This window comes from Camelus dromedarius, chromosome 25 (assembly GCF_036321535.1).
Source record: "Camelus dromedarius isolate mCamDro1 chromosome 25, mCamDro1.pat, whole genome shotgun sequence".
NCBI classification, from domain to species: Eukaryota; Metazoa; Chordata; class Mammalia; order Artiodactyla; family Camelidae; genus Camelus; species Camelus dromedarius.
In genome coordinates this window covers 10,041,118-10,067,514 of record NC_087460.1, presented here as the reverse complement: position 1 = coordinate 10,067,514, position 26,397 = coordinate 10,041,118, and the positions used below count along the sequence as shown (strand labels likewise).

General features: G+C 40.3%; 1 protein-coding gene across 3 annotated transcripts in view; it reads right to left on the bottom strand.

Annotated features, from left to right (window-relative positions):
* Nucleotides 1–26,397, bottom strand: part of DERA (deoxyribose-phosphate aldolase) — an 83,037-nt gene that overhangs the window by 2,878 nt on the left and 53,762 nt on the right. For all 3 annotated transcript variants that reach the window (XM_064479069.1, XM_031444042.2, XM_064479071.1), the window contains exon 7: nucleotides 3,425–3,537. In XM_064479069.1, the coding sequence (XP_064335139.1) occupies nucleotides 3,425–3,537 (113 nt within the window). The remainder of the gene's footprint in view (nucleotides 1–3,424; nucleotides 3,538–26,397) is intronic.

Here is a 26,397-nt window from a genome sequence, read left to right as displayed (position 1 = left end):
ATCAGTGAGGTCACATTAACTAAAGTAACAGCAATCAGCAAGGAGAGGTGACAGTTATTTTAATCAGCTGAACCGCAGGGACTTTTTTTCTGTGTTGTAAGTAGACAGAGTTACATAAAGCAGCCAGACCAGTTCAATAAGCACAGGAGAGAAAGACACGTCACGCTCCAGTCGTCTCTGAAGGTGACCACAAAGCAGCGCAATTCAGCCAATATCTGATGTTCACAAATGATGTCCCTGAGCCCATTAGAGAAGGATAAATGTGTTCTATAATAAAACCTGCTTTTCTGGATATACTTGTCTCCAGAACTTGACTATCGGGTAGAGAAAACACTCAAAGCCCAAGTACGAAAGCTCATGCATTCGGCCACTCAAGAGTCGGGCTGCTGTGACAGGCAGCACCAGCTGCTAACAGAATGCCAGAGAAGGGTAAGTCAACGGTCCCCTCATCAACCAGTTAAACATTAATAAACCTCAATTAAATAGAGTTGGGAGACCAGAAGGGGGAGTTAGACTTACACTCCCGGGATAACAGAGTCCAACAGGAAGAAGGAAGACATCTCTTTCCTGGCAAGGACTCAGCCAACGAAAAGCCGCAGACGCGGTTTACCATACCCTCCCATCTTCCTTTTCCTCTCCAGGAAAATATTCTACTTCCTCTGCCCTGCGAGGGACTTGCACGTGGTTTGTCATGGTCTCAAGACCCCCAGCTGCAGGTCTCTGCTGATACAGAGGAAACCCATCTTTGCCAGAGAAATATCTGGCCATCTACTTACTTTAGGTCAACAAACCCGAGCTAGATACCCCTGGTTAATCTGGACTTGGCCAGCTTTCTCATCGCACCACACCCGATGGTGAACGGGAGTCCCACCAATCCCACCCCTGGACTCCTCTGTCTCCCACACGCACGCTTCCCTCTCTGCGCTTGCTTCCACTGTTTTGGTTTGGACCCCCGTCAGTCCTACGTGGAACACTGGGAGAAGCCTCGTAACTGGTTTCCCAGCCTCGGTTACAGATCACACAGCGAAGCAGCAGCCGTGCAGAGATCTAACCACGTCTGCCTATTAGCCTGCAGCCCAAGTGACCATGTAAGAGTGAGGGGAGGTAGGGAGAGCAGGGGAGATAAGTGGAGTGAGGTTATTGATTGAGATGAGGCAAAAAAAAAAAAAAAAGTCAATTAGCTGATATTAGCATACATGTTAATCATAGGAGCATAGTCAATTAGGCAGTGCTGCACATAGATTTTTCTATACAATTCAGTTGGGTCAGCAAGTCCGTTAGGCGATGTTTCAAAAGAGTGGTTCTAGCATAAGTTTATCCTCTTATTTTTTTATGGGAGAGAATATAGAAAACATAAATCTGCAATGAAATCAGTTATAAAATATCAAACCTCTGCTTCTAGGGAGTGACACTAATCATCGTCTGGAAGGCGGCCCATCACATTTCAAAACACCCCTTGAATCAACGATGTAGAAGCTTTACAGTCTACAGGCTGCCTGGGCAGCTTGTCAACAACCCGAAAAAATGTCCCTGATTTGCAGATACACACACAGGTCCTCTCTGTGTAAAATCAAACGCGATTAAGATGAATATGAGTTGACCTGTACCTGTCTGTTTCTCAGTAAAACCAGAATGAACTTTGTTTACTAGCTGAGGAAAGGGACAATATAATTAAAGAGAGAATAATGAAATACAGCGGAATGTTCTTCCTTCTCTACTCTGGTCTAGAACATTGAACATTTAAAACTTTTATTGAAAGTCTTTGTTCTTCTGGGAAGGGACTTGTTCACTTTTGCGTCCCTAGCATTTAACATAGGTTAACATAGCACACAGGTAACAACTCACTGACTGTTCGTTGAAAACAAAACAGGACTGACTCCCCCACGGAAAGTCCTGACTACTGAGCTTATGAAACGTACAGATGCCTGAGGGTTATCCCTGACCCAGGAGTGAGGGGTGAGGATCCAGGACTCAGGGGTGAGGACCCAGGCATCTATAAATATAAGAGGCTTCACTCTCTCTGGATGTTCTTTGACTGAGAATAAGACCCACCAGTCTGGTGAGTGGTGATGATCTTATTTGAGGGGCCCAAAGCTAGAGTTCTCATTTTTATAGCTTTTCTTACATTTTTTTTTTTTCTTTTTAAATTCAGGTCACTGAAGAAAGGCTATCAGGTAGAGGTTACTCAAGTTGGGTCAGCTTTCCTATGTAGGTCACAGTAGATCTTTATCTCATCTGTACTCTTTTAAGATATGAAGGTATTCTGAAGGAGAAAATTCTGGAAGGAGTTCGTTTCCTCTCTAGCCCAGGTGCATTCTAAAAAAGGTCTCTGATTCCAAAGTAAACTGAAATACAGTCATATATAAAGTCATCACAACCAGTTGGCAAAGGATTAAGGTTCTTTTTTGGGTTTCCATTCAGCAGAAATCAAGAGATTGGTTTTAAAAGATGCCTTCTCAGGAAGTGAAAGTCTCATTTAAAAAAAAAATTACCTTTCTCTCCAATAATGTAAAAAAAAAAAAAAATCCTTTGAGATAATTTGCAGCTAAACAAGCAACTTGAGGTGAAAAGGAAAATCCAAACTCATTTTAAGAAATACCTCATACGCATTTTTCCTTTTAAATTTGTATGTTGCAAAAAAAAATATGTATTATTTTTCGAAAAGCTGACAAAAGCGAGCATACACCCTCCTCAGCTTAACAGTCTTCCAAAGAGCACATCCAACTGCCATAAAACGCAAAAATGGATATTTAATTCAAGAGCTATATAACGTCTAGCTACCTTTTCCCTGCTGTTTCACAGCATTTCATTATTTTGTTTAATAAGTTCATCTCCTCGAGAATTTTCTCTTCACCTCATATTATTAAAAGTAATAAGTTTTTCTGGACCGGGGGTTTCCCAACAGAAAAACCAATTTATGTGTGTCCTTCAATAATGACAGGAAAAGATTATTTCCCATTATATTGCATACTTTTCATATCACCACCACAGCTTATCATTCAATAAATGTTACTCTGCAATTCTTTCCATTCCTCAAGGAAGTTTAATTTCTGCATTAACCTGTTTTCGCCGGCCAACGCCTTACCAGAAAGCCTCTGCGTTGCAGCAGAATTAGTTCGTTAAAGAACCCATTTAGGAATCTCTTGTCAGTGATAAAATTGTCCTCGGTTAATAAAAGGACATAAAGTGAGTTTACATCTTGATCACACATACCGACTCCCACACTCTCACTCATTTTTTGTTAATCGCACAGTTTTTCCTCCACGAATGTATTCTTTTGTAATAAAAGGTAAATTTAACATTTATCTTAATAAAGGTAACTTGCTTACACCATCTGCGTGTAAAGACGGTTATCGTGGCTGTAACTAAGATTATAAATAACATTATCTTCACTCTGAAGAAAGATGTGCTGGCGACAACGTACCTTGTTTCCAGTTTTCCAGAAGAAGTCTCTAATGGCCCGTAGCATTACTATAGCTACTGGGAAGGTGGCATTCACTGATTCTTTTCCAGTAGACGTCTTAATAAAATCTGATCCTGAAACAAAAGGAAGAAAAACTCCATGTTAATGAAAAAAACTATTTTTCATACTTTTGAGTTGGCAGAAGAAATTAGTTGTGTAATAACTTTTTTTCCTGAGGAACGCAACTTCATTTTTTCATTAATTATTGGAAAAATAAAACTGACTCGTTCTTAAAATCATTCTGTCCATACTTTTTTCCCCTCTTACTGTAAGATGAATTAAATTAGGCACCAAATGGATTCTCACTGACCCCTGGGGCTCCTGCCTCCATATTTCCGTATCACCAATTAAAATCAAGTTGGTTTATTTAATGCGTAGCTGAGATTAACAGAAACAATCTTATGCCCTGTGCTTAATATCATAAATCGTAACACTTTAAGGCAAAACTAGAGTGCCAACTCATTTTCCCCTCATTTTCTTATGTGTGATGGAAAGTACACAATACAGCTGTGTCCACACAAGGAGAATCACCATTAGCAGATATCTACTGCATTGTTTGGTAATGAAAGCTCCATCTTCCAACCAGATCGGGATTTTTATGAAAGACGCCATACATTTTCAACTTGCAAATATTTTATTTATTTTTTTATTTTTATTTTTTCTGTGTGTGAAAACCAGTTTTACGGAAGTACAGTCAATTACAATGTGTCAGTCTCTGGTGTACAGCACAATCTCCCAGTCATGCATAATATACATACATATATTCGTTTTCATGTATTTTTTCCATTAAAGGTTATTACAAGATATTGAACATAGTTCCCTGTGCTATACAAAATAAACTTTAAAAAAATCTATTTTTATATATAGCGGCTAACATTTGTAAATCTCAAACTCCCAAATTCATTTCCTCCCACCCCCTTTCCCTGGAAACCGTAAGATTGTTCACTATGTCTGCGAGTCTGTTTCTGTTTTGTAGATGAGTTCATAGTGCCCCCTTTTTTTTTTTTTTTAGATTCACATATGAGTGACATCATATGGTATTTTTCTTTCTTTTTCTGGCTTATGAGAATAACATTACTAACAACTTACCTCAGTATGGTCTATTTGTTACAATTAATAAACCAGTATTGAAATATTACTATTAACTAAAATCTACACTTTATTTAGATTTCCTTAGTTTTACTTAGAATCCAGTTTCAACCAGGATACTATAATACATTTGTCATATCTCCATAGGCTCCTCTTGGCTGTGACAGTTTCTTAAACTTTCCTTATTTTGATGACCTTGACAACTGTAAAGTGTACTGGCCAGGTATTTTGTAAAATTTCCCCCAGTTGGAATTTGTCTAATGTTCTTCTCATCATTACACTGGGGTTACATGTTTTTGGGAAAGAAGACCATTGAGGAAAAGTGCCATTTTCACCACATCCATATCAAGGGTGCATACTATAAATATGACTTATCATTAAAGTTGCCCTTGAGCATGGGTGGAGGTGGTGTCTGCCAAATCACCCCTTTCTCCCTATTTTCCATACTGTACTCTTTGGAAAGAAGTCCTTATGTGTATCCCACATTTAACGAATGGGGAGATGCAACGTACCCCTTCAGGGAGAAGTAACTATACTTGTTATTTGGACTTACTGACATAAGAGATTTTTTGAGAGATTTTTCTCTTCTCCATTTATTTATTTATAATAATTTATTTATATCAAAGATATATATATATATATATATATATTTCGCTTTCACATTCTTTGATTAGCATCACTAAATAACACAAGATCTCATACAGGATACACAAAATAGTAAAAGTGGAAATCACAGATACTCAGGTTGAAGCTGAAATGGAGACACCCAGCTTTTCACCCATACTTTCTTCTCCTACTTTCCTCCTGCGGGACTACAGTGTGCATTTGCCATTAAGAATATTCAATTCTGCTTTGCAGAAAACCAGAAAACAAGATGGGATGAATGAAATTCACAAGAAATATTAAGTAGAGATACTGAGCAAGCAATTGATTTCGGAGACATAGGTAAAACTCATGTGTTAAAATCAGATAGAGAAGTTCACTGTGATTGTTTCCTTTTACTTTTCTCTGGCTTTTTCTAAAATTTTCTATTTGTCTTTGGCTTTCTTCAGCTTGAATATTACATATCTAGGTATAGTATCTTTTTCATTAGTTCGTTTTCCAGTATTTATTGTGCTAAGTGTTCTCTGAGCTTCCTGGACCTGCAGTTTGGTGTCTGTCATTAATTATGAAAAATTCTTGGCCATTATTACTTCAAATACGTTGTCTGCTCAATTTTCTCTTCCTTTCTTCATGTATTCCAATTACACATGAGTTACACCTTTTGAAATTATTTCACAGTTTCTGGATATTATATTCTGTTTTTTTCATTCTTTTTTCTCTTTAAATTTCAGCTTAGGAGGTTTCTTTTGACCTATCTTCATGGTCACAGATTCTTTCCACAGCCCTATCTGATCTACTGATAAGGTACTCTTCATTTCTATTTCAGTGGTTTTGATTTCTGGCATTTCCTTTAGAATATTTATTAAGATTTCCATCTCTCTGTATATATTACCTATCGCTCCTTCATGCTGTCTACCTTTTCTATTAAAATCATTAACATATTAGTCAGAATTACCTTAAATTTCTCTTTTTTAGAAATTCTAACATATCTGTCATATCTGACTCTTGTTCTGATGTGTGTCTGTCTGTACACTGCATTTTTCCTGCTTTTTAGTATCTCTTGTAATTTTCTCTTGAATGTCAGCTGTGACGTATCAGGCAATAGGAACTGAGGTAAATAGGACTTTGCTGAGATTTTATGTTAACCTGGCTAGATGCTGGGCTGTGCTTCATGCTGGTTGTAGCCACAGGTATCGGAGTCTTCAAATCCTATAATATCCTTGTTTTTGTCTCCCATGTTCACTTCAGGCCTCCTAAGTCTTTCTCCTCAGACAGAGTGTCTGTCTTTTAGCTCTGTCAGCTGTAATCCACTGGATTACTGAACCCCAGCTGGTGTGATGATAATGCATGGGGAGAGGAGGCACTTCAACAATCTTACTATTAAATTTCAGTCTTTAAGTGGGCCTGTGTCCCTGGGCTGTAACTTTCACAAGTGTGTTCTGGCTTTTCTTCCTCACTCTGTGGAGGCAGAAGACTAGTGTGAAACGCCCTCCCAGGTGGGATAAGGCTCTAACAAAGTCTCTGCCCTGGAAGGTGGGCCTTTGTTAAGGAAAACGCTCTGGGCATATTTCACAATGATTATCTTCCTCTTCGCCTTCCCGAGCCAATGGGATGTTTCTTGGCTCTTCACTGTGAGAACTTGGGGTTCCTGGAGATAAAACCCACAAAAGTGTGGGGGTCACACACAGCCTCCAACACTTGTTCAAAATTACCATTTAAGTGCTCCTACCAGCTTATGGCTCTAGCAGGTAAGCAGATCTTCATTGCGACTTCAGGATATGCCTGTCTCTGCAGATTTCAAGGTAGTAGTTTGCCTCGTGACCTAAGTTCTTTAATGGGTCCAAGAAAAGACCCTGATTTTCAATTTGAATTATTCAGCTTTTTCTTGCTCTAAGTACAGATATGACAGCTTCCAAGCTCATCATATGTCAAAGCACCAGAAGTCCTTAAATTTTAAGGCAAGCCTTTATTGTCTAGAAATCATGTATGGAGATATAAATTATATACAGTATGTAAGGTAGTTACGGATCTAGGCCAAGTAAGTATTATCGCCAACAAGAACTGGAAAGGCTCAGAGAGATTTAGTTGAGCTGAAACAGGGGAAGGCTTCATCGAACAGGTGGAATTTGGGAGAGACCCTGAAGAAGAGATAAAATGGAAAGATGAGAGGGCAAGTAGATGAACACCAACATTAGGAAAAAACACCAAAAGCGCAGCAAGTGTAAGACACATCCCAACAGTAATAAATGGACCCATCTCTGTGAAGGAGAGGGAGCACAGGGGTGGGGAGTGGTGATATTGAGGGTGTATGTGCCAGTGTGTGTTTTAGGACCTGTGACTGCAAAAATCCTTTAGGACAGAGGAGGCCTGATCACCTGAAATCAGTGCTTACAATGCTAAGTTTGGTGTGTTGGATAGGTTGAGGGGAAACAACTGAGAGTTAGAGACCACATGAGAGACTCAAAGAGCAGGCAGGTGGACACCACTGGCTACTTCTTGAAATCCAGGAATGAGGCCTCGCTTTAATTACACACAGGACTTTTGAAAGTACACCAGTATTTTACAAGTGTCAAAAGAACAATGGATTTTCCAGCGGGACTAAGTAGGCACACATTTTGTTTTACTTATTTTAATATTGCTCCCCTTGCCCTTCTGCTAAAACAAAATTACCTTAGAGAAATAAATGCTAGACTTTGAATTAGGAACACCACAGAGCACCACAGAGTCTCCTCAGAGCTCATGTGAAACCGACATTAACCAAGCTCACCTCTGCTCAGCTTGGGGGAAAAAACCTTATGTGACAATATCACACAATTAAAATAGCTATCCATATAAATATTCTTTCATCAGTGCCCACAATTTCAACGAAATAACTAAACTAGGAGATGAAAGGCCAGAAAAGTCAAAAGTAGCACATGAAATAGACTAGTATTCAAATGTGATTAGTTGAAATTAAAATGAGTAATAAATTTATAGTATTATATTAAGTTGTATTTTTTTTTATTTTCCTAATTTGAAATCTCTAGCACAAGACTTTCCGTGGTCTAAAGCAACTCAAAGCTTTTCTAAGGCCTATAATTACAAGTCTCCATGGTACAGTTTCATTAAAAACTTTCATTAAACAACAGCTGCCCTTGTATATGGTCTTCTAATCAATTTGGTCAAACAGAATGACTTCTAATCAGCTGTTGATAAAAATAGAAGATGAAATTTTAATTCTAATAGATTAACCACAAACTCAAGACAGTCTTCAAAATCCATCTAGTTCTATTCTCCAGTGGATTTAATGACTATTCAGCAACTCATTACTAAATAGAACAAGATGAACATTTTCCAGTTCATTAAAGAAATGTACTATGTATTTTTGCATTGTCCTCATGATTCGTTACAGGGAGTCTTAATTACAAGATAATGGATAATGGTTATTAAATGCAGACTGTAGTAATGAAGCTCTATTCATTTGCAAACCTCAGAGACTGCAAAGAGAGGAAAATAAAATTACTAGCTTCAAAAGATTAACGGATCAAATTATTATTCAATTTTGAAAATCTCATTCAGACTTCATAGAAACAAGAAGAGATTAAAAACTAGCATTAAGACCAAAGTAGTACATTAAAAAAAATAATATCTTAAGGCTATTACTGCATAATAAGCTTCAGATGTGATTATTAGAAAAACATATAGCTAACAATGGGAAAACATACATTTTTATTTCCTGAACAAATCTTATTTATGAGATAGGAAGTTACTAGTAGGATCTTAAAGAAAGTCTTGGTGAGCATGGAAGATATATGCTACCATGCTACAAAAGAACAGCTCAACAGAAGGTGTTATTAACATTTTATACCTCCCTAATGAAAAATAGGATTTAAAATCAACTGCTGCTTGAGAAAGCTTGTCATTAAGTGGAATTCACGCCAACCCTATAATAAGAGCTTCTGGGCACATTATTCATTAGTACCATGTTTTCTATCGCTCTGTAAGAAATTACTGATTAAAGTTAGCAAGAGAGTTTTGTATGGTAATTCTGACACTAATTTATATTTGCAATCTGTAGTGGGACACTTTAAAAAATATACTGTACAAAAATATGAAGCCCAAAATCAAAATCATATTCCTAGATATTGTATAATAACTCGGGGTGAGGTATAAAGATCAGCGCACGGTAGAAGATCCGGCCAGAGTAAGGATGGAAGCAGAAGGCTCCTGTGAAGGTATCAATATGGTGCGCATACTTAGCCTGGAGACAATTACACCACAAAGCCATCCTTACATGATCCAGGGATACTGGCTAACCTTGTGAAAAGTGGGGGAAATGCTTCCTAAAACAGAAAGGAAAGCCCAAGAAGGAAAGAAAAAAAAAGAAAAACACCAGCTCTCTCAGTTCTTTCCTTCAACTGGAATCGTGAGCCCTGGAAACACTTCTCGTGTGGTCCAGTCCATCACGTGAAAAAGGCAACAGAGCATCATAATTCAGCAGTAAGGCATGTTCAAGCAGAAGGGCAATCACAAAGCAATCACAATCTCAGAGTTAGAACATATCTCTGCTACCCCGAAGGCAAGATTAGCTCACGATAACCACATTGCTTGCAGTAGCCTTTCCCTCCATTAAAAAAAAAAAAAAAATTGTGCCCATTTAAAACAATGCAGAACAGGATGATTCAAATGAAATGCAAGGTGGGAACTCTGAGTACATAATCCTTGGTAATTGCCAGTAATGTCCCAGGGAGAATATTCTAAACAATTAAGCTGACCATACAAAGAGATGCGTTAGAATCGCTTGACACAAACAAGGGTCCTTGAGTTACGTCTAAACTTACGTTATTTGACGTGACTTTCAGAATTCTCATAATGTTAGAGATGAGTTACCAACCAGTGCAAAGAACACCTATTTTATAGCAGACTTAAACTGCTTAATTTTTCAGATTTTGAAAATAACATCTATTTTATAGTAGATTTAAATTAATTTGTCAAATAACTCTAGTTTTTGGTTTTTGTTTGTTTGTTTTTACCAATTTGATACAATGACTATTTAAGTCAAATGTTGACAAGGCCATATTGCCAGCCTTTTGGGCCAAGAGTCCAACTGGGAAACGACAGAATGCCTCCTAAATGGAGCTCTAAACCTTCTCCAACGTTTACTACGGTGTTAATGCTCCTGAGAATGTGTCCACAGAAAGTGAACAGCTCAGAGATGGGCGCCCCCAGATCATGCTGTAACGTCCTAGTTCTCACCGCTCTCCTTCCTTCTCCCTCTTAGTAAAGTTACCAAGGAAGCAGAGTTAAAGGCAGGAGCCCTAGAAGATCTGCAGTTAAAACCAAAGATTGTGAAATTAGATGGTGGGAATAGTCACACAACTTTGCGAATATACTGAAAACCCCTGAACTGCACCCTTTCAAGGTGAATTCTTTCTTACAGGAATTACATCTCAATTTAAAACAAAAGGAAGTGTGGTTCATGAGGGAGAAAGGGGTTGGAAAAGGAACTAGTACAACTAAGTCTAAATAAAAGGATCAATTCGCTGACAGATTAAGCACATAGAATCATCCGCCCCTCACCCCTTTCCTGAACTCATGTCCTACGGCTGCTCTGTCATCTGTCCAAGTGGTTTCCCACCAGCTCCCACGTGTGACACCCATAATCCAGACCTCCCCTCTCATCGTCATTAAGGATTACAGGGTAACTCTTAGCTATGGGTAAGATATGGTTACCCACTGATAATGCTTCACTCTATGCATAAGGTTAATCAGATGAATGACATTCATATTGAAGCACTAAACAACCTACAGCACTACGTTTGAAGAAAAATAAACACTTCAACGCATTTATCATTATAGTTCCTTAACAGTTCCTCTTAAAAACATTTTTAAGAATGGCACCAACACTGAGAATTTCATGCTGGCCAAAGAGAGAATTCTGGTTAAAAGGTCTTTAAGGACCAGAGCAATGATGGTCACTGGGGTCACTGACTTTACTCTGTGCACAGTCTAGGACTGCTCTGTCCAATATGGTGGTCACTCACCAATGCGGCTGCTGAGCACCTGAAAAGTGGTTAAGTCCAAACTGGGATGGGCCACAAGTGTAAAATACACATGGGGTTTTGAAGACTTACTATAAAAAACAGAACGTAAAATATCTCACTCATCATTTTCAAATTGATTATGTGCTGAAATGATATAGTGTGGATTTATTGGGTTAAATAAAATGTCTTTATAATTACTTTCACCTGTCTCTTTTTACTTTTTTAATGTGGCTATTAAAATGTATTTAAGTTATTTATCTCCATTAGGCAGCACCAGTCTAGGGCTTCAGTGAGATGCCAAAATCTGTAATCACCTTGCATAGGCTACAATTTGATATCCTTTTAAACTAATATCCTTTACATGTTGCTTTAAATTCATTTGGAACAACAAAAAAGGCTTAATTCTGCTTAAAAGTAGAATAAGAAGATTCCTGGTGATAGCACTTAACTATATTCTCTCTTGTCCAAAAACTTTGGCTCTGCCCCTTCCAATTTGAATACTTCACTCAGCCAAACAAAAGCTCTGTAATTAACTGGACCCACCCTTCTTAGGAAAGCAGAGAAGATCCCTTTGGAGAACAAAAGAGCATGTCCATAGAATGTCTTACGCCCAATCCAAATTATGTATTATAGAGAAATTCTAGCAAATGCAAGTTTCCCTGTCTTGAATGTTTCCAGTGGTTTCAATGCCTCTTCTGGATTAGCAACCCAGGAAACTGGCCAGCTGACTAGTCCCTTAATCCTGTCTGGAATTGGCCTTACTTTTAGTTTTCAAACATGTGGGAGTAACTCTAAAACTACACTTATAAATGCATGACTGTGTATGACTTGTGCTCACAGCTCTGTGCTCAACCCAACCATCCTACCCAACCCCTTCAACTAGTATTTACTGAACACCTACTATGTGCTAGGGGTGGTATAAAAACTCAGGACACGGCAGAGTACAAGACAAAGCTTTCATTTATGGGACTCTGTACCAACAGATGTAAAATGACTTAGTTACATAAGTTACATTTGTTTTCTCTTTCTCTTGGTCTGGCTACCTAAAAAAAAAATTGTATCTTTTCTCCATCACATTACCCTCTGTTTTTCAGAGAGCTGGTGGCATTGCTGAGAAGAAAAAAAATGAGATCCATGACATCAGGCCTGTAACCTATGATCAAAAGAAAATGCTAGAAATACACACGGGCATTGTCACTGGAGAGGTATAATAGTTTGGATAAAACAGGAAAGTGTTTTATACACAGTGTAAAATGAAAACATCCATCTATAAATCAAGTTACCAATGCCAAATGCCTCAAAATCAAAATGCTTTCCGTCTGGGCTCGCTCCTACAGCTGAACGTACTGATGTAGGGATTGCCTATGTGAAGCAAATGTTCTCTATTGACAGAGTAGTTTTAAAGTCATCTTATCTTAAAATGACACAACCGTATCTAACACGTTCTTTTTCCTTCGCATTTGCTGGGAGGGAAGAGGTAGATGGAACCTCAATACAAGGTAAAATGTGATTTGGTATCACTATATTCCGGCGAAGAAGAGAAAAATGAAGAAGCGTTTTAACAAAATAACAAGCTAGATATGCTTTAAACAACTGAATTTCATTTTGATTGTGCTTTCTATTGTCACCGGCAAGTTTGGAATATATAGCATAGATTAACATTAAAAGTCAGGTGTGCTTGTGTGGGATCTATTAACTTGAGAGAAAATTACTCAAATTGAAGAAATAGCTGCTTAAAATGGATTTAGAAATACATTTTACCGAACAAAAGCCAGCTAGAAAATTAGGCTACTTTATCAGGATTAGAAAGTGCTATGAATTTTAAACACAAAGCTTTTAAAAACAATGCAGAACATATTTGAGATTATCATACCTCAATGTCATCATAAATCTTTTTTTTTTCCCCAACAACTGATGATAAGTGTGTAGAGTGACTTTTTACAGTGACCTGTCTTTCATAAAAGAAGTTGTGTTAATTTTTCTGTGGGCTGTTTTATCTCTCAGTGATTGTTTCACGGTACCTGGAGACTCGCACGCTTCCCACGAGCAGATCTACAGCTGGGTGAACCTTGAAAAGCTCAGAGTGGAAAGGATTTACCACGTGGCGCTCTCGGGCTGGCCACCTGGGTTACTGCAGGTACCACTTACCAACCACTCAACAAAGACAATGCCGCCTCTGTCTCCCTGTTTACAAATCAGTTTCAGGTTAAAATTCTGTCTCTATTTTTCAACTTAGTCGCACCTTCATTTTTATCTTTATTCCTGTTCACTCTGTCACCAACAGAGACCTTGATTCCTTAACAAAACAGGGCTACGCTGGCAAAGGGAAAAAGAGACAGAACCCAGATAAATCCCATCTGTGGGTGAGGGTGTAATCAGAATGGGTCACCACAAACTTTGGCCAAGTCGTGGGCACCATCAGGACAGCAGGGTCAGTCACAAATTCCTGAAGACACATGAGGCGAGGAAAAAGGAGGAAAAAGAAGCTCGTGAACTGGGCAGGAAGAATGGTTCTGACTGACCTTGACTGTGAAAAAGGCTTGAGGTAACACAACGTGCCTGCGAGCCGGACACATTTTAAATGTTAACTAGAACTTACCCGGCATCTCGCTCGATGTCACAGTTCCCTTTTTCAAGGCACTGCTTTGCCAGTGCATAAATATATATACATATGGTCATATCCTGTACTTCCCTCATAGCAGAAGGGCTATGGGTTCCCTTTCTGAAACTCTTAAATAGAAACCGCATACAATTGTATGGTAATAATGTATATTTCAGACAAAGAGTTTTCACTGTACACTTAATACAGAGGTTTTATCTGTCTCTCACAGAACTTTCTATTACAAAACTAATAGGTTTGATTTAAGGCTATTCGTTTTTAGGAGATCCCCTCCCCCCAAAACAGAATTTCTTATATATATATATATATATATATTAGATCTTCACACTCATTCCTAAAATTTTGATACATATGTAATGTTTTTAATACTACCTATATAATTGCCTTGAGTGTGGCATTTATTTCCTTCCCCCTAAAGCACATGTTATATCGTAGATACAATTTCTCCCAGGCATTTCAGCAGAGTTATTAAATGTCAAAATTCAAAGTGAATACATGGGTAACTTTAAAATGTGAAACCTCAGTGAAGAAAAAACTTCAGCTGTTACGTTGATTACCAAAAAACAGGAAATGGGATTCACGATAACCTATACAGTGAAAAGGCATTTAGGAAACTGGGTGAGAGACAGTTAACAGCGTCAACTTGTGCTGGAGATCCATTTACTTGTGCTTCTGTCACACATATCCTAAATTTATTCTTGAGAAAGAAGGTTCTCTGGGTTGACTGGGCCCAGGTTTTCATATTTAATACATGTAACTAAAGAGCACAAAAATTTCTAAGCCTGAGGAGCTAAAAAGTGTTGAAATATGGAATGAACAGATAAGATGGATTTGATGATGGCATTTTTCACTTCAAAACTTTCAGCCATCTCAGAGACTAGAATTTCCACTCTCCAGCATCTGAATTTAACCTAATAGTCCATTGTCCCCTTCTGCTACTCACCATAAAGTGCCGTGGACTCTAGCTAACTCTGATGATGACGGTATAACCACAACAATAGTAGCAGGAGGAGGTCTTTTTTTCCCTAAGAACTCACTAGGTGCTTGGCTTTACACATCTACTCTCATCTAATCTCCACAACTTGAAAGGCAGGTACTCTTCATATCTCCATTTACAAATGATGAAACCAAGGGTTATAGATACTGAAGAATCTGTTGAAGACAAGTTTTTAAGTCTCACGAATGGAATGTAACACAGCTTTGTCTAACTCAAAGTCTGGGCTTTTCACCACTACACATTTTGCCTCCTAAACCAGACTTATTACTGTTTTGCAGAAACACCCTCTACCTTTGTATTCTCAGTTCTTTCTCTCTGTCAAAATCCTACCTGGCCCAGTTCAACTGTTTCCTCCCATGTGAAGTGGTGCTGACATTGCTTTCTTCCTATTTTGAATGAAAATGTGATGGCTGGAGGTGTGGCAGCCATATTTCAACCATGAGGGAAATGTCAAGAAAACAACAGAGGCATCTATCCTGACACTGGTGATAAACCAGCAGCAGTGGCTGGCTACACCTCCACATTTCTTGCTATATGAGAAAAATAATTCCTTATAGATTTGAACCATCATTGTCAAGTTCTGTGCTATTTCTAACTACACTCAGTCCCAACTGATGCAGTCCCCAAACTGTTTGCTTTCACTTTGCTGACCTAGAAGTTCAATGGGGCACTACACCTGTTAATGCTCCTTTCTCTGCAATCGCTCTCTGCAGCCAAGGATACAATGCATCAGCTCCTCTCGGCTCTGCCTGGCTGAGACCCCTAGGATCCCATCAGCTATGTCTATCCAGTCCCCTAACTCCCTAACTCCATCCACATTGGCAAATCACACGGAAGGACTCAGAGTCCAACTGAACAAAACATGGAAGGAAAAGTAGCAGGTGAACAGGGGTTTGAGAAAGCTGTTAGGAATTACTAGGAAAAGGCACAACTGAAAAGTCACAGAACAGCAGAGATTTCTGTTGGAGAAGCCATCTGAGAAACTAGTGAATGAAGACTCTATACACCAATCTGAACAAGCTATGGAAGAAACGGAGAGCAAGGACCTGTTTCATCAACAAAGGGAAAATACAAGGAGCTCCAGCAAGAGTAAAACATGGTGGAAGGAACTAAAGTTCAAATCTTTAAAATCTAACTGGAGAAGCTACAGAGCCTGAAGAAGCTGAGAAATTTCACTGTGTGTCTGCCCCTCACTCCCCATCCCAGAGAACTGCATGCTCGCTCATCACCATCATACTGAACCACATCTAGCTGGCACTCTCATCATCGTCTACATGTAATAAATGTAAAACCTTTTAAATGCATTCAGTGCTAGGCACGTTTTACTAAAGCACAATCTCTCTCCTGAACATACTAAGGCCTTCAACGATTCTCCGGCTGCCTACCTGTATCAATACACGGGTTTTTATTTCATTAATTTCCTTTATAAACACTTATTCAGCATTTACCACGTGCTGGGCACTGTCCTAAGAGCTTTATAAATAACCTGACAAATCTTCAAAAACAAATTGGCTGCCTGACACTTCAAGCTTCAACTCAAGCAATCTTGCTGAGAAGTTGAGGGGGTTAACATGAGAAGACATATTTTTAGAGATCCTGTATCCAAGAGGGAATCTCGAGAAATCCTCGAAGGCAGCACAGCCTTCTGCTTCTGGCTCTAGGGAGCCTTCCTTGACCTGCTCTGTCCCCCAGCACAGGTATGCGGGATGACTGCCGGGTTCTAGGCTGTGCTCAGCAAGCAGTAATAAGCCTCCCTGACTGGAAACTGCTCCTTCCTGAGAGAGAAAGCAGCCATGTGTGTGAGGTGGCACGGATAACGTGCTGGAGAGGATGGCCTGCCAGCAGGTGCAATCAGGGTGCAGCGCGTGTCTGCCGTTCACCGGGGAGTGGGACGTGGGGGGGGGTGGCTGAGAGTTCTGTCCCAAGCGGGTGGAGTTGGAGGAGCAGTGTACGGGGGGAGAGCAAGTTTCTTCCAGCAAGTTCTAAATCAGGGCTCTCCACTAACTCACTGGGGAAGCATGCACTGTTTTTCTGACTGTAGTCACAGTTTCAGTCAGTTTAACCAGGCAAATTTATATTAAATTTTTTCTGCTCTCGTCTTCTAAGCTTTTTATTTAGTAAGTGCATTAACGCAAAACAACCTGATTGGCAACAGTGCCTGCAGCCTAAAGAGAAAATTTCCTCTTTTCTTGAAGAATTTCTGATCTTGGCTGGATAAATGTCCTGACTTCTTTTCACTGGGAGGGCTGGACACACACACACACACACACAAACACACACACGCACATTTGGTGAGGAAGGGATGGGGGATATTCTGGGTTCAACTCAGTGGATTTTAAGTCAAGTATTTTCCAAAAGTCCACATGGAGTCCCTCTTCGTCTATCTACGAGTTTTGCACAAGGAATGTTACAGTTACTGAAACTGTTACTTCTTTCAAATGAATTTAAATTGTAATAGGCTTAAACTAAAAAGTGAAGATCTAACAGAGGCACTTCAGACATTAGACACAGGAAGGGGGAGAAGGGGCAGTTTAAAGAGATTGCAAGGAAGGCTTCCTAAAGCTGGACCACTCACTCCGGCATGCTTCCGCCCCTGTGGTTACGTGCTCACTGTAACCCTGTCTGCTGAGAAACGCACGGTCCCATGGGGCATAATCTTCTGTGTCCACAGGACCTGACAGAACCTAATACATATTCACTTCCTCTTTTCTTTGGTTCAATATTAATAATGATACGTGAGAAAAACTTTGCCACGCTTAAAAATAAGTTTTATATGGTGGGCTTAAACACACACACACACAACTGTTCTTCTTGTAACCTTGTAAGGTCTGTGCTGAGCACATGTGTGCTGTGAATGGTTTACAGGGGTACCTGTGATGCAGTGTCCCCCAAAGTTGTCTGACCACCAGACCCCTCTGTCAGAGAAGTGTTCACTGAAATATTGTTTCACAGGATACAATTTAGAAATCATTGTTTTCGCTGAAAGTTGTCCCCAAACACACAGCCTTTCTTTATGCACCTGGTTGGGGGCAAGCTGGCCTCTAGAATAAGCCTTTCAATTCTGACATTCGCTTTCTAGAACTCCAGATCATCCAGTGGCACGTGCTGCTGAGTTCATCATGTTGGCTCTCAAATGAAAATGTGTTTTGAAGTAGACTGCATAAAAAAAAAGAAAACAATCTTTTAAACATCTTAACTGTCTTTTAGCTAAATTTAATATGAACTCTTGGGCAAGAAATCCTCAGTTGCTGTTTCTTCTCTTGTGTTGTTTATTTTTTAACATTTTCCTTTGTTTGTTTATTTTTTGGGGGGGTAATTAGGTTTGTTTATTTATTTATTTTTGTTTTTAACAGAAGTACTGGGGACTGAACCCAGGACCTTGTGCATGCTAAGCACACACTCTACCACTGAGCTACACCCTTCCCCCTTTGTTTCATTTTTCATTAAATGTTGTTTCTCTGCTGCTTAGTCTTTATATAGTTATTCAGACTCTGATTCCTAAAACATGTTCATAAACCCCATTAAATTATTAACAGGTTTCTAACCCCTTGCAGTAAGAAACACACACACACACACACACACACACACACACACACATACAGATGACCTTTATAAATCATTCCTACCCTTGATTTTAGAAACTCTCAAGGTGTCTCTAACTTAATTTACATCAGGATTTTCTTCAATTCTTAATGAAAACTTAATAACAAAATATATGTTAATTTTTGAAGAAAGTATGTAACAAAGAACCATTAAGTCATTCTTGCCATTGTACAGAGGATCTGTGTGCAAACGGCCTTCTGGTTTTTATAAAAGAGTACATAATTTAATAATTAAAAGTGATAACTATTACAAACTTATGAAAATAGCCAGTCCTGTACTTTCTTATGTCAGAAACCACTGGGGTCCCCCTTTTCCTCATTAGCTCCATTTTTTTTCCCTTCAATGCATTAATAAAAATTGAGAATTGTTATCTAAAAGTAATCTTTTATTTAGGATTCCAGGAAGACTCATAAATCAAAGGAAAGAAACAAGCGTTGGTGAGGCTGACAGGAAGCAGTAAAGGGTTCTGTTGGTTTTATTTTGTTTTCTGCAGTGGTTCCCTTTGCCTTATGTAAGGAATTATGTGTGCTTTTTTTTTCTGTCATCCATTTGTATTCTGAGTACTTGATTTTACATTCAGATTTAAGTGAACTGCACATATGAAACTGCTAGTTGACTACATAATAAACCTGTCCCATTTTTCTACCCTTAATTATTGAATTCAGCAGTTTAATACACAATTCACAAACCTGGAAATAGTTTGCATTCTTAAAGTTTGTAAATTCTTGGCTGGCTGGAAATCGAAACATATTTCATCAAACAAACAATACTTTACCTGGTAGTAAGTCCAAGGTCAGCCCAGAGAAGCAGGTTTTACTTTTACTGAACCTCATTCAGAGTTTGTAATCTTGCTATTATAAAGTGCCTGGTCACCATTAACCTACGTTTATTTGGTTGGACGTAGCTGGGGAACTAAGGAAAGGAATATTTTGTCTGCAAAGTCCACACTGGGATTTCCTTTCTAAGTTCCTAAAGCACCTGAATGCTCCACAAGTCTCCAGCCAAACACCTCCTCCCCTCTTTTCTGGCTCTGGGGAGGGGGAGACACAGCCCTCAGTGGTAACGTTCTCCAGCTCGTTACCTCGTCCCCCTTGGAAGACTGTCCCTCTAATGCCATTTCCTCTCTTCCTGTCCTTCCCCCTGCATCTTCCCTCTCACTACCTACTAACACTGTTCTTACCATCCGACAGATATAAATTCAGGCAGACCCTCTGGAAATTGGCGGTGAGGGGGCAGGGTCTGGCAATCCCACATGGGTTTCGAATAATGTCCATCTTTAAGAGCATTAAAGACAACATCACACGACACTGTAAGACTGTGGCTTCCCAAGTGTCTGTCTCCCTCCTTTGCTTCTGAGCATGACTCTCCTTCCCATCTCTGTGTGAGCTGCTTCTCTGAGTCAACTGCTTGAATAAAAACCCTGGACCTTTCCAGGCGAGCCCTGAAGGAACAACCAAAGAAAACAGTAGTGGAGAGGGGTGGGTTCAACTGAGAAGTATATTCAATTCTAAGGGAGTCCCTGATCACATCGTGGGAGTCTGGCTGTTCAAAAGCAAAACAGGAAGAGAGACAGAGCATCAGCCATGCCTGGGTGGGAGGAAGGAGAAACTGAGAAACGTTCTTCAAAAACGGTTTCAGCAGAAAAATATACTTAATAACCACTCAATTTAGAAAATACCTTCTATAATGAAAGTGGCTCAAAGTAGTAGTCGTAAGCATTTTCACTTTATATTTTTGAAAGGCATTATAATAATGCAACTTGTGAGATGAGAACACTGGGAAAGGCAGAAGAAAATCCACTTTTTAACTAAGTTATCTCCTCTACCATTGTAGTCAGAAACCTCTGCCATGTGGGCACAACTGCAGGTAATGTTACGAACGCTGAGGTAATTTATATGCTTTTCCTTTTTATTAAAAAATAAACAGGAGGATTTTAATTATTCACTAGAATGTTAATACAAAACCAGTGTGATAGCGGCTAACATTCTACAAACAGCCTTTTGTGACATGAATGATCTAAATTCTTTCCAATTTCATTGACTATTCAGTGCCTTCCCCATTCTCCCTGCCCAATTTAGAAGCTTTGTGACAGAGGAAACTTAACTTTCGATGCCCCAGTTGATGATAAATTTTTTACAGAAAGCATACTATAACACTTGTTCTTGGGCCAGCATCACCCTGATAACTCAAGTAAAAGCATGAATTTCCTTCTCCTCCCCAATCACTGGAATAACTGTATGAGTTCTCTATTTCGCTTTACGTGCCTTCGCTTGCTAATGTTTCCTAAACAGAAAAACAGCCTCGCTTTCTTTTATCTTCATAGCCTTACTCGGATTTCCTTAAAAATTCCTTTCCTCCTTACAAGAGAACGGCCGAGGAGAAGCAGTGAGGCCACGGTGCATTCTGCAACGGGCCAACAACAGAGTGAACCGTGGCGGTCTTGTGAGCAGAAGCAGAGGCTTGGCTTTCCCAGCTGGGGAAAAGTCCTTGCTTCTCTGCAGTTCCCTATCCTGACGAATCCCAGCATTGAGAGTGGTTTTGTCCTCTCCCTCCCCGGCTCAGCGGACAGCCACCACCAAGTACCATAGGCTGCCCCCTCTCTGTCTCCCAGGCCGCCCACCCCTGCCCATCCCCACTGCACTGCCTCGGGCCAGCTCCTGGCCCTGGTCAGCCAGACTGTCCCGACAGCTCCTTAACAGGCCCCCTGTCCCCACCCTAAACCCTGCCCCAAAGTCAGGTCCCTAACATGGGAATCTGACCATCACTTCACCACTGCAAAGAGTCCTCCGGGAGTAAGAGGAGTCTGGACTGAGGGGGCTCACTGATCTCCACTGCCCACGCCCGGCATACAGAGGAGGAATAGAGATGAATGAATCACTCAATCAGCCACACATTTCTCGGGCTAAAAACTCCCAACCCACAGACGGGAGCGCAGATTCTCCAGCGCGGCCGGGCTCCAGACCCGCCTCACCCTGCTCTCCACGTCCCACCGTCTTCCCACCACGAAGCGCTCTCCCAGGGCTCTGGGTCTAAAAAGCCCGAGTTTCTCTGCCCTCAAAGGCCCTTCCTCCACATCTGCTCTTAATGACTCCTCGACAAAGGCCACGTGAGTCCTGCGTAGGAAGGTGAGCCCTGTTCCCGTGGCTCCTGCATTTGGGAACAGAGCAAACCATAAATAAATCCTGTTTTTCACCTCCTCACCAGACCATGTGATGCCAGCGTCTAAAGCGAAGGGGCTACGTCTTACTTATTTTTCTCTCCCCTTTCTCTCTTCTCCTTCTCCAAAGCCCCGAACAGCACCTGATAAACATGACATGTTCATCAAATTCTTACTGGATGAGCCTATTCAAGGGAGACAAACAACCCGAGGCATTCGGATGAGGGAAACTCCCAGCCCTTCTCTTCCGGACCAGCCTCCCTCCCTCTCGCCCAGCTCCTCCATCTTCACTGCCGTCCTGAGGCCCCCTCACTCCCTCATTTCCTCCCACTCCCTGCACAGTGTGGAACTGGGCGAAGTCCCCATTCAAATCCTAAACCTAAACACCCTGCAGATGGAAGGAGGAGAAGCCTCGATACTACTCTCAAGGCGGCAGGAGGATAAAAAATGTTCCTGGAGACCTGATTAGAAGTACAAATTCAAGTCCTCCCAGGAAAACACAGTCACGTGTTGGCTGGGATCTACAGAACTTGTGATGCAGGGCTAAACTGCAGTTATCCTTTGTGCTGAAATCCTGTTGGATGGCCATTTATGATCTTGTTTCTACCAGAATACAGGTTCCAAGTCTCAAACAAGCCATCTGTGAAGTCACTAATGACCAGGAAAATCGATTTGTTCATTGTGGACTGCCTTTGCCAAAGGTTTTCCCCCAAGAATTTGAAATTTGCTCTCTGAATAATTCCCCAACTACCAGGGTGAGTGGAAAGAACTCTTGTCTTAACATCAGAAGATGCAGATTTTCCAGAAGAGGTTCTCATTCCTGCCGACACAATAGACGGATTGGGAGAAGTTTTAAAAAAGTACTCATTCTCTTGGCTCCATTCAAGACCATGACAATCAGGATCCCCGGTGGTAGGATCTCCTCAACAGTTTATGGAGGAAGTGCTTCAGGAAATTCTAATGTGCAGCTGGGCTGAGAACCTCGTTCTAGACTGTGTTTTGACTTAACTGTCTTTGGGCAAATTCCTTGTGAGTCTGACCTTCCTGGATCTTGGTTTTCTCACCTGTAAAATGAAAGCTTTGAGATGAACGAAGCTTCTTTATACTTAGGATAATCCTTTCCAGTTTCCAAACCATTTATAATTTTTCTGAGTTAACTTTCGAGTGTTCAGTTGGCCTATTTCTCTTGGCTTCTCTGACGATGTACAAGTCAAGAAAAAACAGACAGGAATTAGCAAAGACCTTTTGGTGACTGAGACAGAAGGAGTTGCAGGCAAAATTCCAATTTGAAAAGTGTGTTTCCCACATACTTAACTAGTTCCTGGGAGCACAAACGTTACATATACAATCACTGAAATGTACAGATTTTTTTTAAGGGCCATTAATGTTAAAAATTTTAAAAAGGAAAAGAAAAGAAAGAAGTTCCCATACTCGAACACTGCACTCCCTCAGATGCGTGGTTTCATCACTCTAACAATGACTTTTCTGCATATGCTTCCATTAGAGCACTGACTGCAGAATAAGGTGATTTCAATAAGGCCCCCTCACTCCTCAATTCTATTTTACTCAATAGCTTGCTGAGTGATTTAACACACAGGGTCCCTAATTTCTTTATTCTAGTGACAGCAATATAACCTTTGTCTTGCTCCCACCAATTTTTCTCTTAGGTAACGCATCTTTCAAAGTTTAAAAACAAATTTGTTTTTTCATTTATTGGGCTTATAAGGTAAACCTAGAAACCTGCGAATATTTTTTGAAAAGCAAATAAAGAAATATTCACCTACGCGGAAGAAAAGAGAACACAGGAGAATCGCTTGCCCCATTTTATAATATTACGGTACACTGTGTAGTCTCGTGTCAGTATTTATTATCAGTCATTTAGTTTATGATAGGGAATAACTTTTGATTACTGATGCTTGTAGTATTACTCACTCTGTCTTGGACTATTTGAAGATCTGTATTTTTATTACAAAGTCCAATAAAAATAAAGTGAAAAACCCATAGGTCCCAAAACTGATTCCTGGCTTGCTGTATGTCACTCCTTTCTAATCTAAAAAGTATTTCCTTCCACTGTTAGTCTCTGTCTCTGGCTCATAAGCAAATTTATCTTCTAATGCCTCATTCTTTATTTTAGCCATTAATCTCCCATTGAGAACCTTACCAAATGCCTTTTGCAGATAAAAATATTTAATATCTACAAGATTTCCCCTATCCACAAAGCCATCCAACATTGCTTAGAGGGAAAAATCAATCTTTTACACCTGAATTTAAGTTTACTGGTTTGGCTCAAAGTATTTTTCTCTAACTTCTTCAAGTCTTTACAGGAAATAATAGAACACGGTGCAAGAAACTTACTTCTCTTTGTGATGGATTGAATTGTGCCCCCTAAAAAGAGACGTTGAAGTTTGAACCCTCAGTACACTTCAGAAAGTGACCCATTTGAAAATAGCGTCATTGCAAACGCAATTAGTTATGTAAAGATGAAGTCTTGCTAAGTAAGGTGTGCCATTAAATGATGAGTATCCTTACAAGAAGAGACACAGAAATAAACAGGGAGAAGCTGGCCATGTGATGAAGGAGGCAGAAATTGGAGTGACGCATTTGTAAGCCAAGGAATGCCAAGTGCTGCCAGCAAACACCAGAGGCTTTCTAGCAAGAAAGGATTCTCCCTACAGATTTCAGAGGGACCATGGCCCTCTGGACACCTTGATCTCGAACTTCTACCCTCAAAGACAATGAGAATAAATTTCTGTTGTTTTAAGCCACCCAGGTTGACGTACTCAATGATGGCAGTCTTAGAAAACCAACACCCTCCCTCTTTTCCCAGTAATTCCATATTTGGGGCCCCTGCCTATCCTGGATTGAAATCTACATGGAAATTTCACAGATACACAACCTATGTGTGTGCGTGTGTGTAAAACATTTCTCTCCCCTAGGATCAGATTTCACACTGAAGGATCACACTTAATGTTCAGCTCCAAAGGATGACATAAAATGTTTCTCTCTTCTAAGACCACATTTAACTCCAAAGCAGAAAGCACTGTAACAGTTGCTGAGTGTCATGTGTATCTAATGCCGACTCCACCGAGCTGTTATCCAAACTATGCTTTGAACATCTCCTACGTCCTGACGTGGCCCATTCAATTTCTGGAAAACCTGAATTTGAACAAAACCCTGCCTTATACCAGGCCGAAATCCATCTTTGTATGATGTCTAAAAGTCGGTCCCAGTCCTCCTACATTGGGGTAATAGAGAACAATCACGCTTTTTCATCCTTGTGTGTGTGTGTATGTGCATGTAAGTATTTGAACCCAACATCACAACTCCAGTGACCCCCCTCGTCCTAAATAAGATGTCCCTTTTCCTTTCAGTCACTCTTCATGGGAAGGTCTCAGCCCCCCTGATCACCTGCTGGGACACCCCTCCACACATGCTCCAACGCCACTTCCATCCCCCCACACCCTCTCTCAGCCCCTCTGCTCCTTCATTCTCTCGCGGCCCTCACTCAGCCCTGACCTCCCCTCTTCTCCTCTCTCAGCTGGACAAGAGAAAGGTCCACTTTTACAGTCGCCCCCTAGCTGTTCTCTCAGCACTCAGGGAGAGGAATCTGGAAACAAAGAAGGGCTTCAGTACAGAACTCAAGTGGCAGTGGTTAAGCATGCCCTGCTCATGTTCCGAGTGCATCATCACGGGACCATCAGCAGAGCATGGAAACACAAAAATGCAGTGGGGGCCGCCCAAGGTGAGGGTCCTCTTGCGTCCTCCCCTTTCATCTCAGCGAAGACTGGCTGTGGGCCTATTGTGGGCAGAGCCCTGGGCTTGCCTCATCTTTCTCTTTCATGTTTATTTCATGTCCATCACCCCCTACAGTGTTCCTCCGAACAGTCTATCTCCGTTGTCTTATTTCTCTTGTCCTCCATAGAAAAGTACAGCTCAACATAGAAATCTCACTCAGTGACTCTAGAAATGCATTTATGCCTCCAAAGGATAAACAGAGCTTAAATATAGTATCTTACATTCAGATCAATCGCAGGGTGGAGAGCAAGACTGGGTGATAACTAAAACTGGGAATCTGGAGTTGAGTCCTTCAGAATTCTGCCCCCGTCCTCAATGTGTGGCCTCGGTCTAGTCACTTAACTTCCCAGACTCAGGTCTCCAGCCACTAAATGTTGATAAGTTATCTCTCCTATTTCTCTCTTAGGACAATTGCATAAAGAATTAAACTGAATATGAAAGCGAATATATGTATGTATACGCATGACTGGGACATTGTGCTGTACACCAGAAACTGACACACTGTAACTGACTATATTTCAATTAAAAAAAAAAACTCGTAAACTAGTAACTTCACATGATTTACTAACTTTTACTCACGTAATCGTTCAACAAATATATATATCAAATATCTATCTAGCGCAAAGTATTGAGGGACCATTCGAAGATTCCAATTTCCCAGCATTTAAGAGTTTGCTAGTTAATTAGCAACTACCTGACATGGACATTCAAGGATAAACAACAAAAGTTAGTCTGTTAAGAATTAAAGACAAATGGATAATAGAATCGCAGAGACAGGAGCAACTATCTACAGGTCTAACCTCCACTGTCATGTACCAGAATTTCACTGAAAAAAGAAAAAAAAAACCTTCTTTTAATGAGAAAATACAGATTTCTTCAAAAAATTAATTGTATACGTGTTGTTTACAAATACGTCTATTGCCATCCCTAAACTTGATAACCTAATCTATCAACAAGCATTTCCCAGGCACTGTCTAATCTTTGTACTCAGGAACTACTCCAGGCAAGCCGGGTCTGGGGAAGGCAGTTATGCGCTTTTGGAATAAG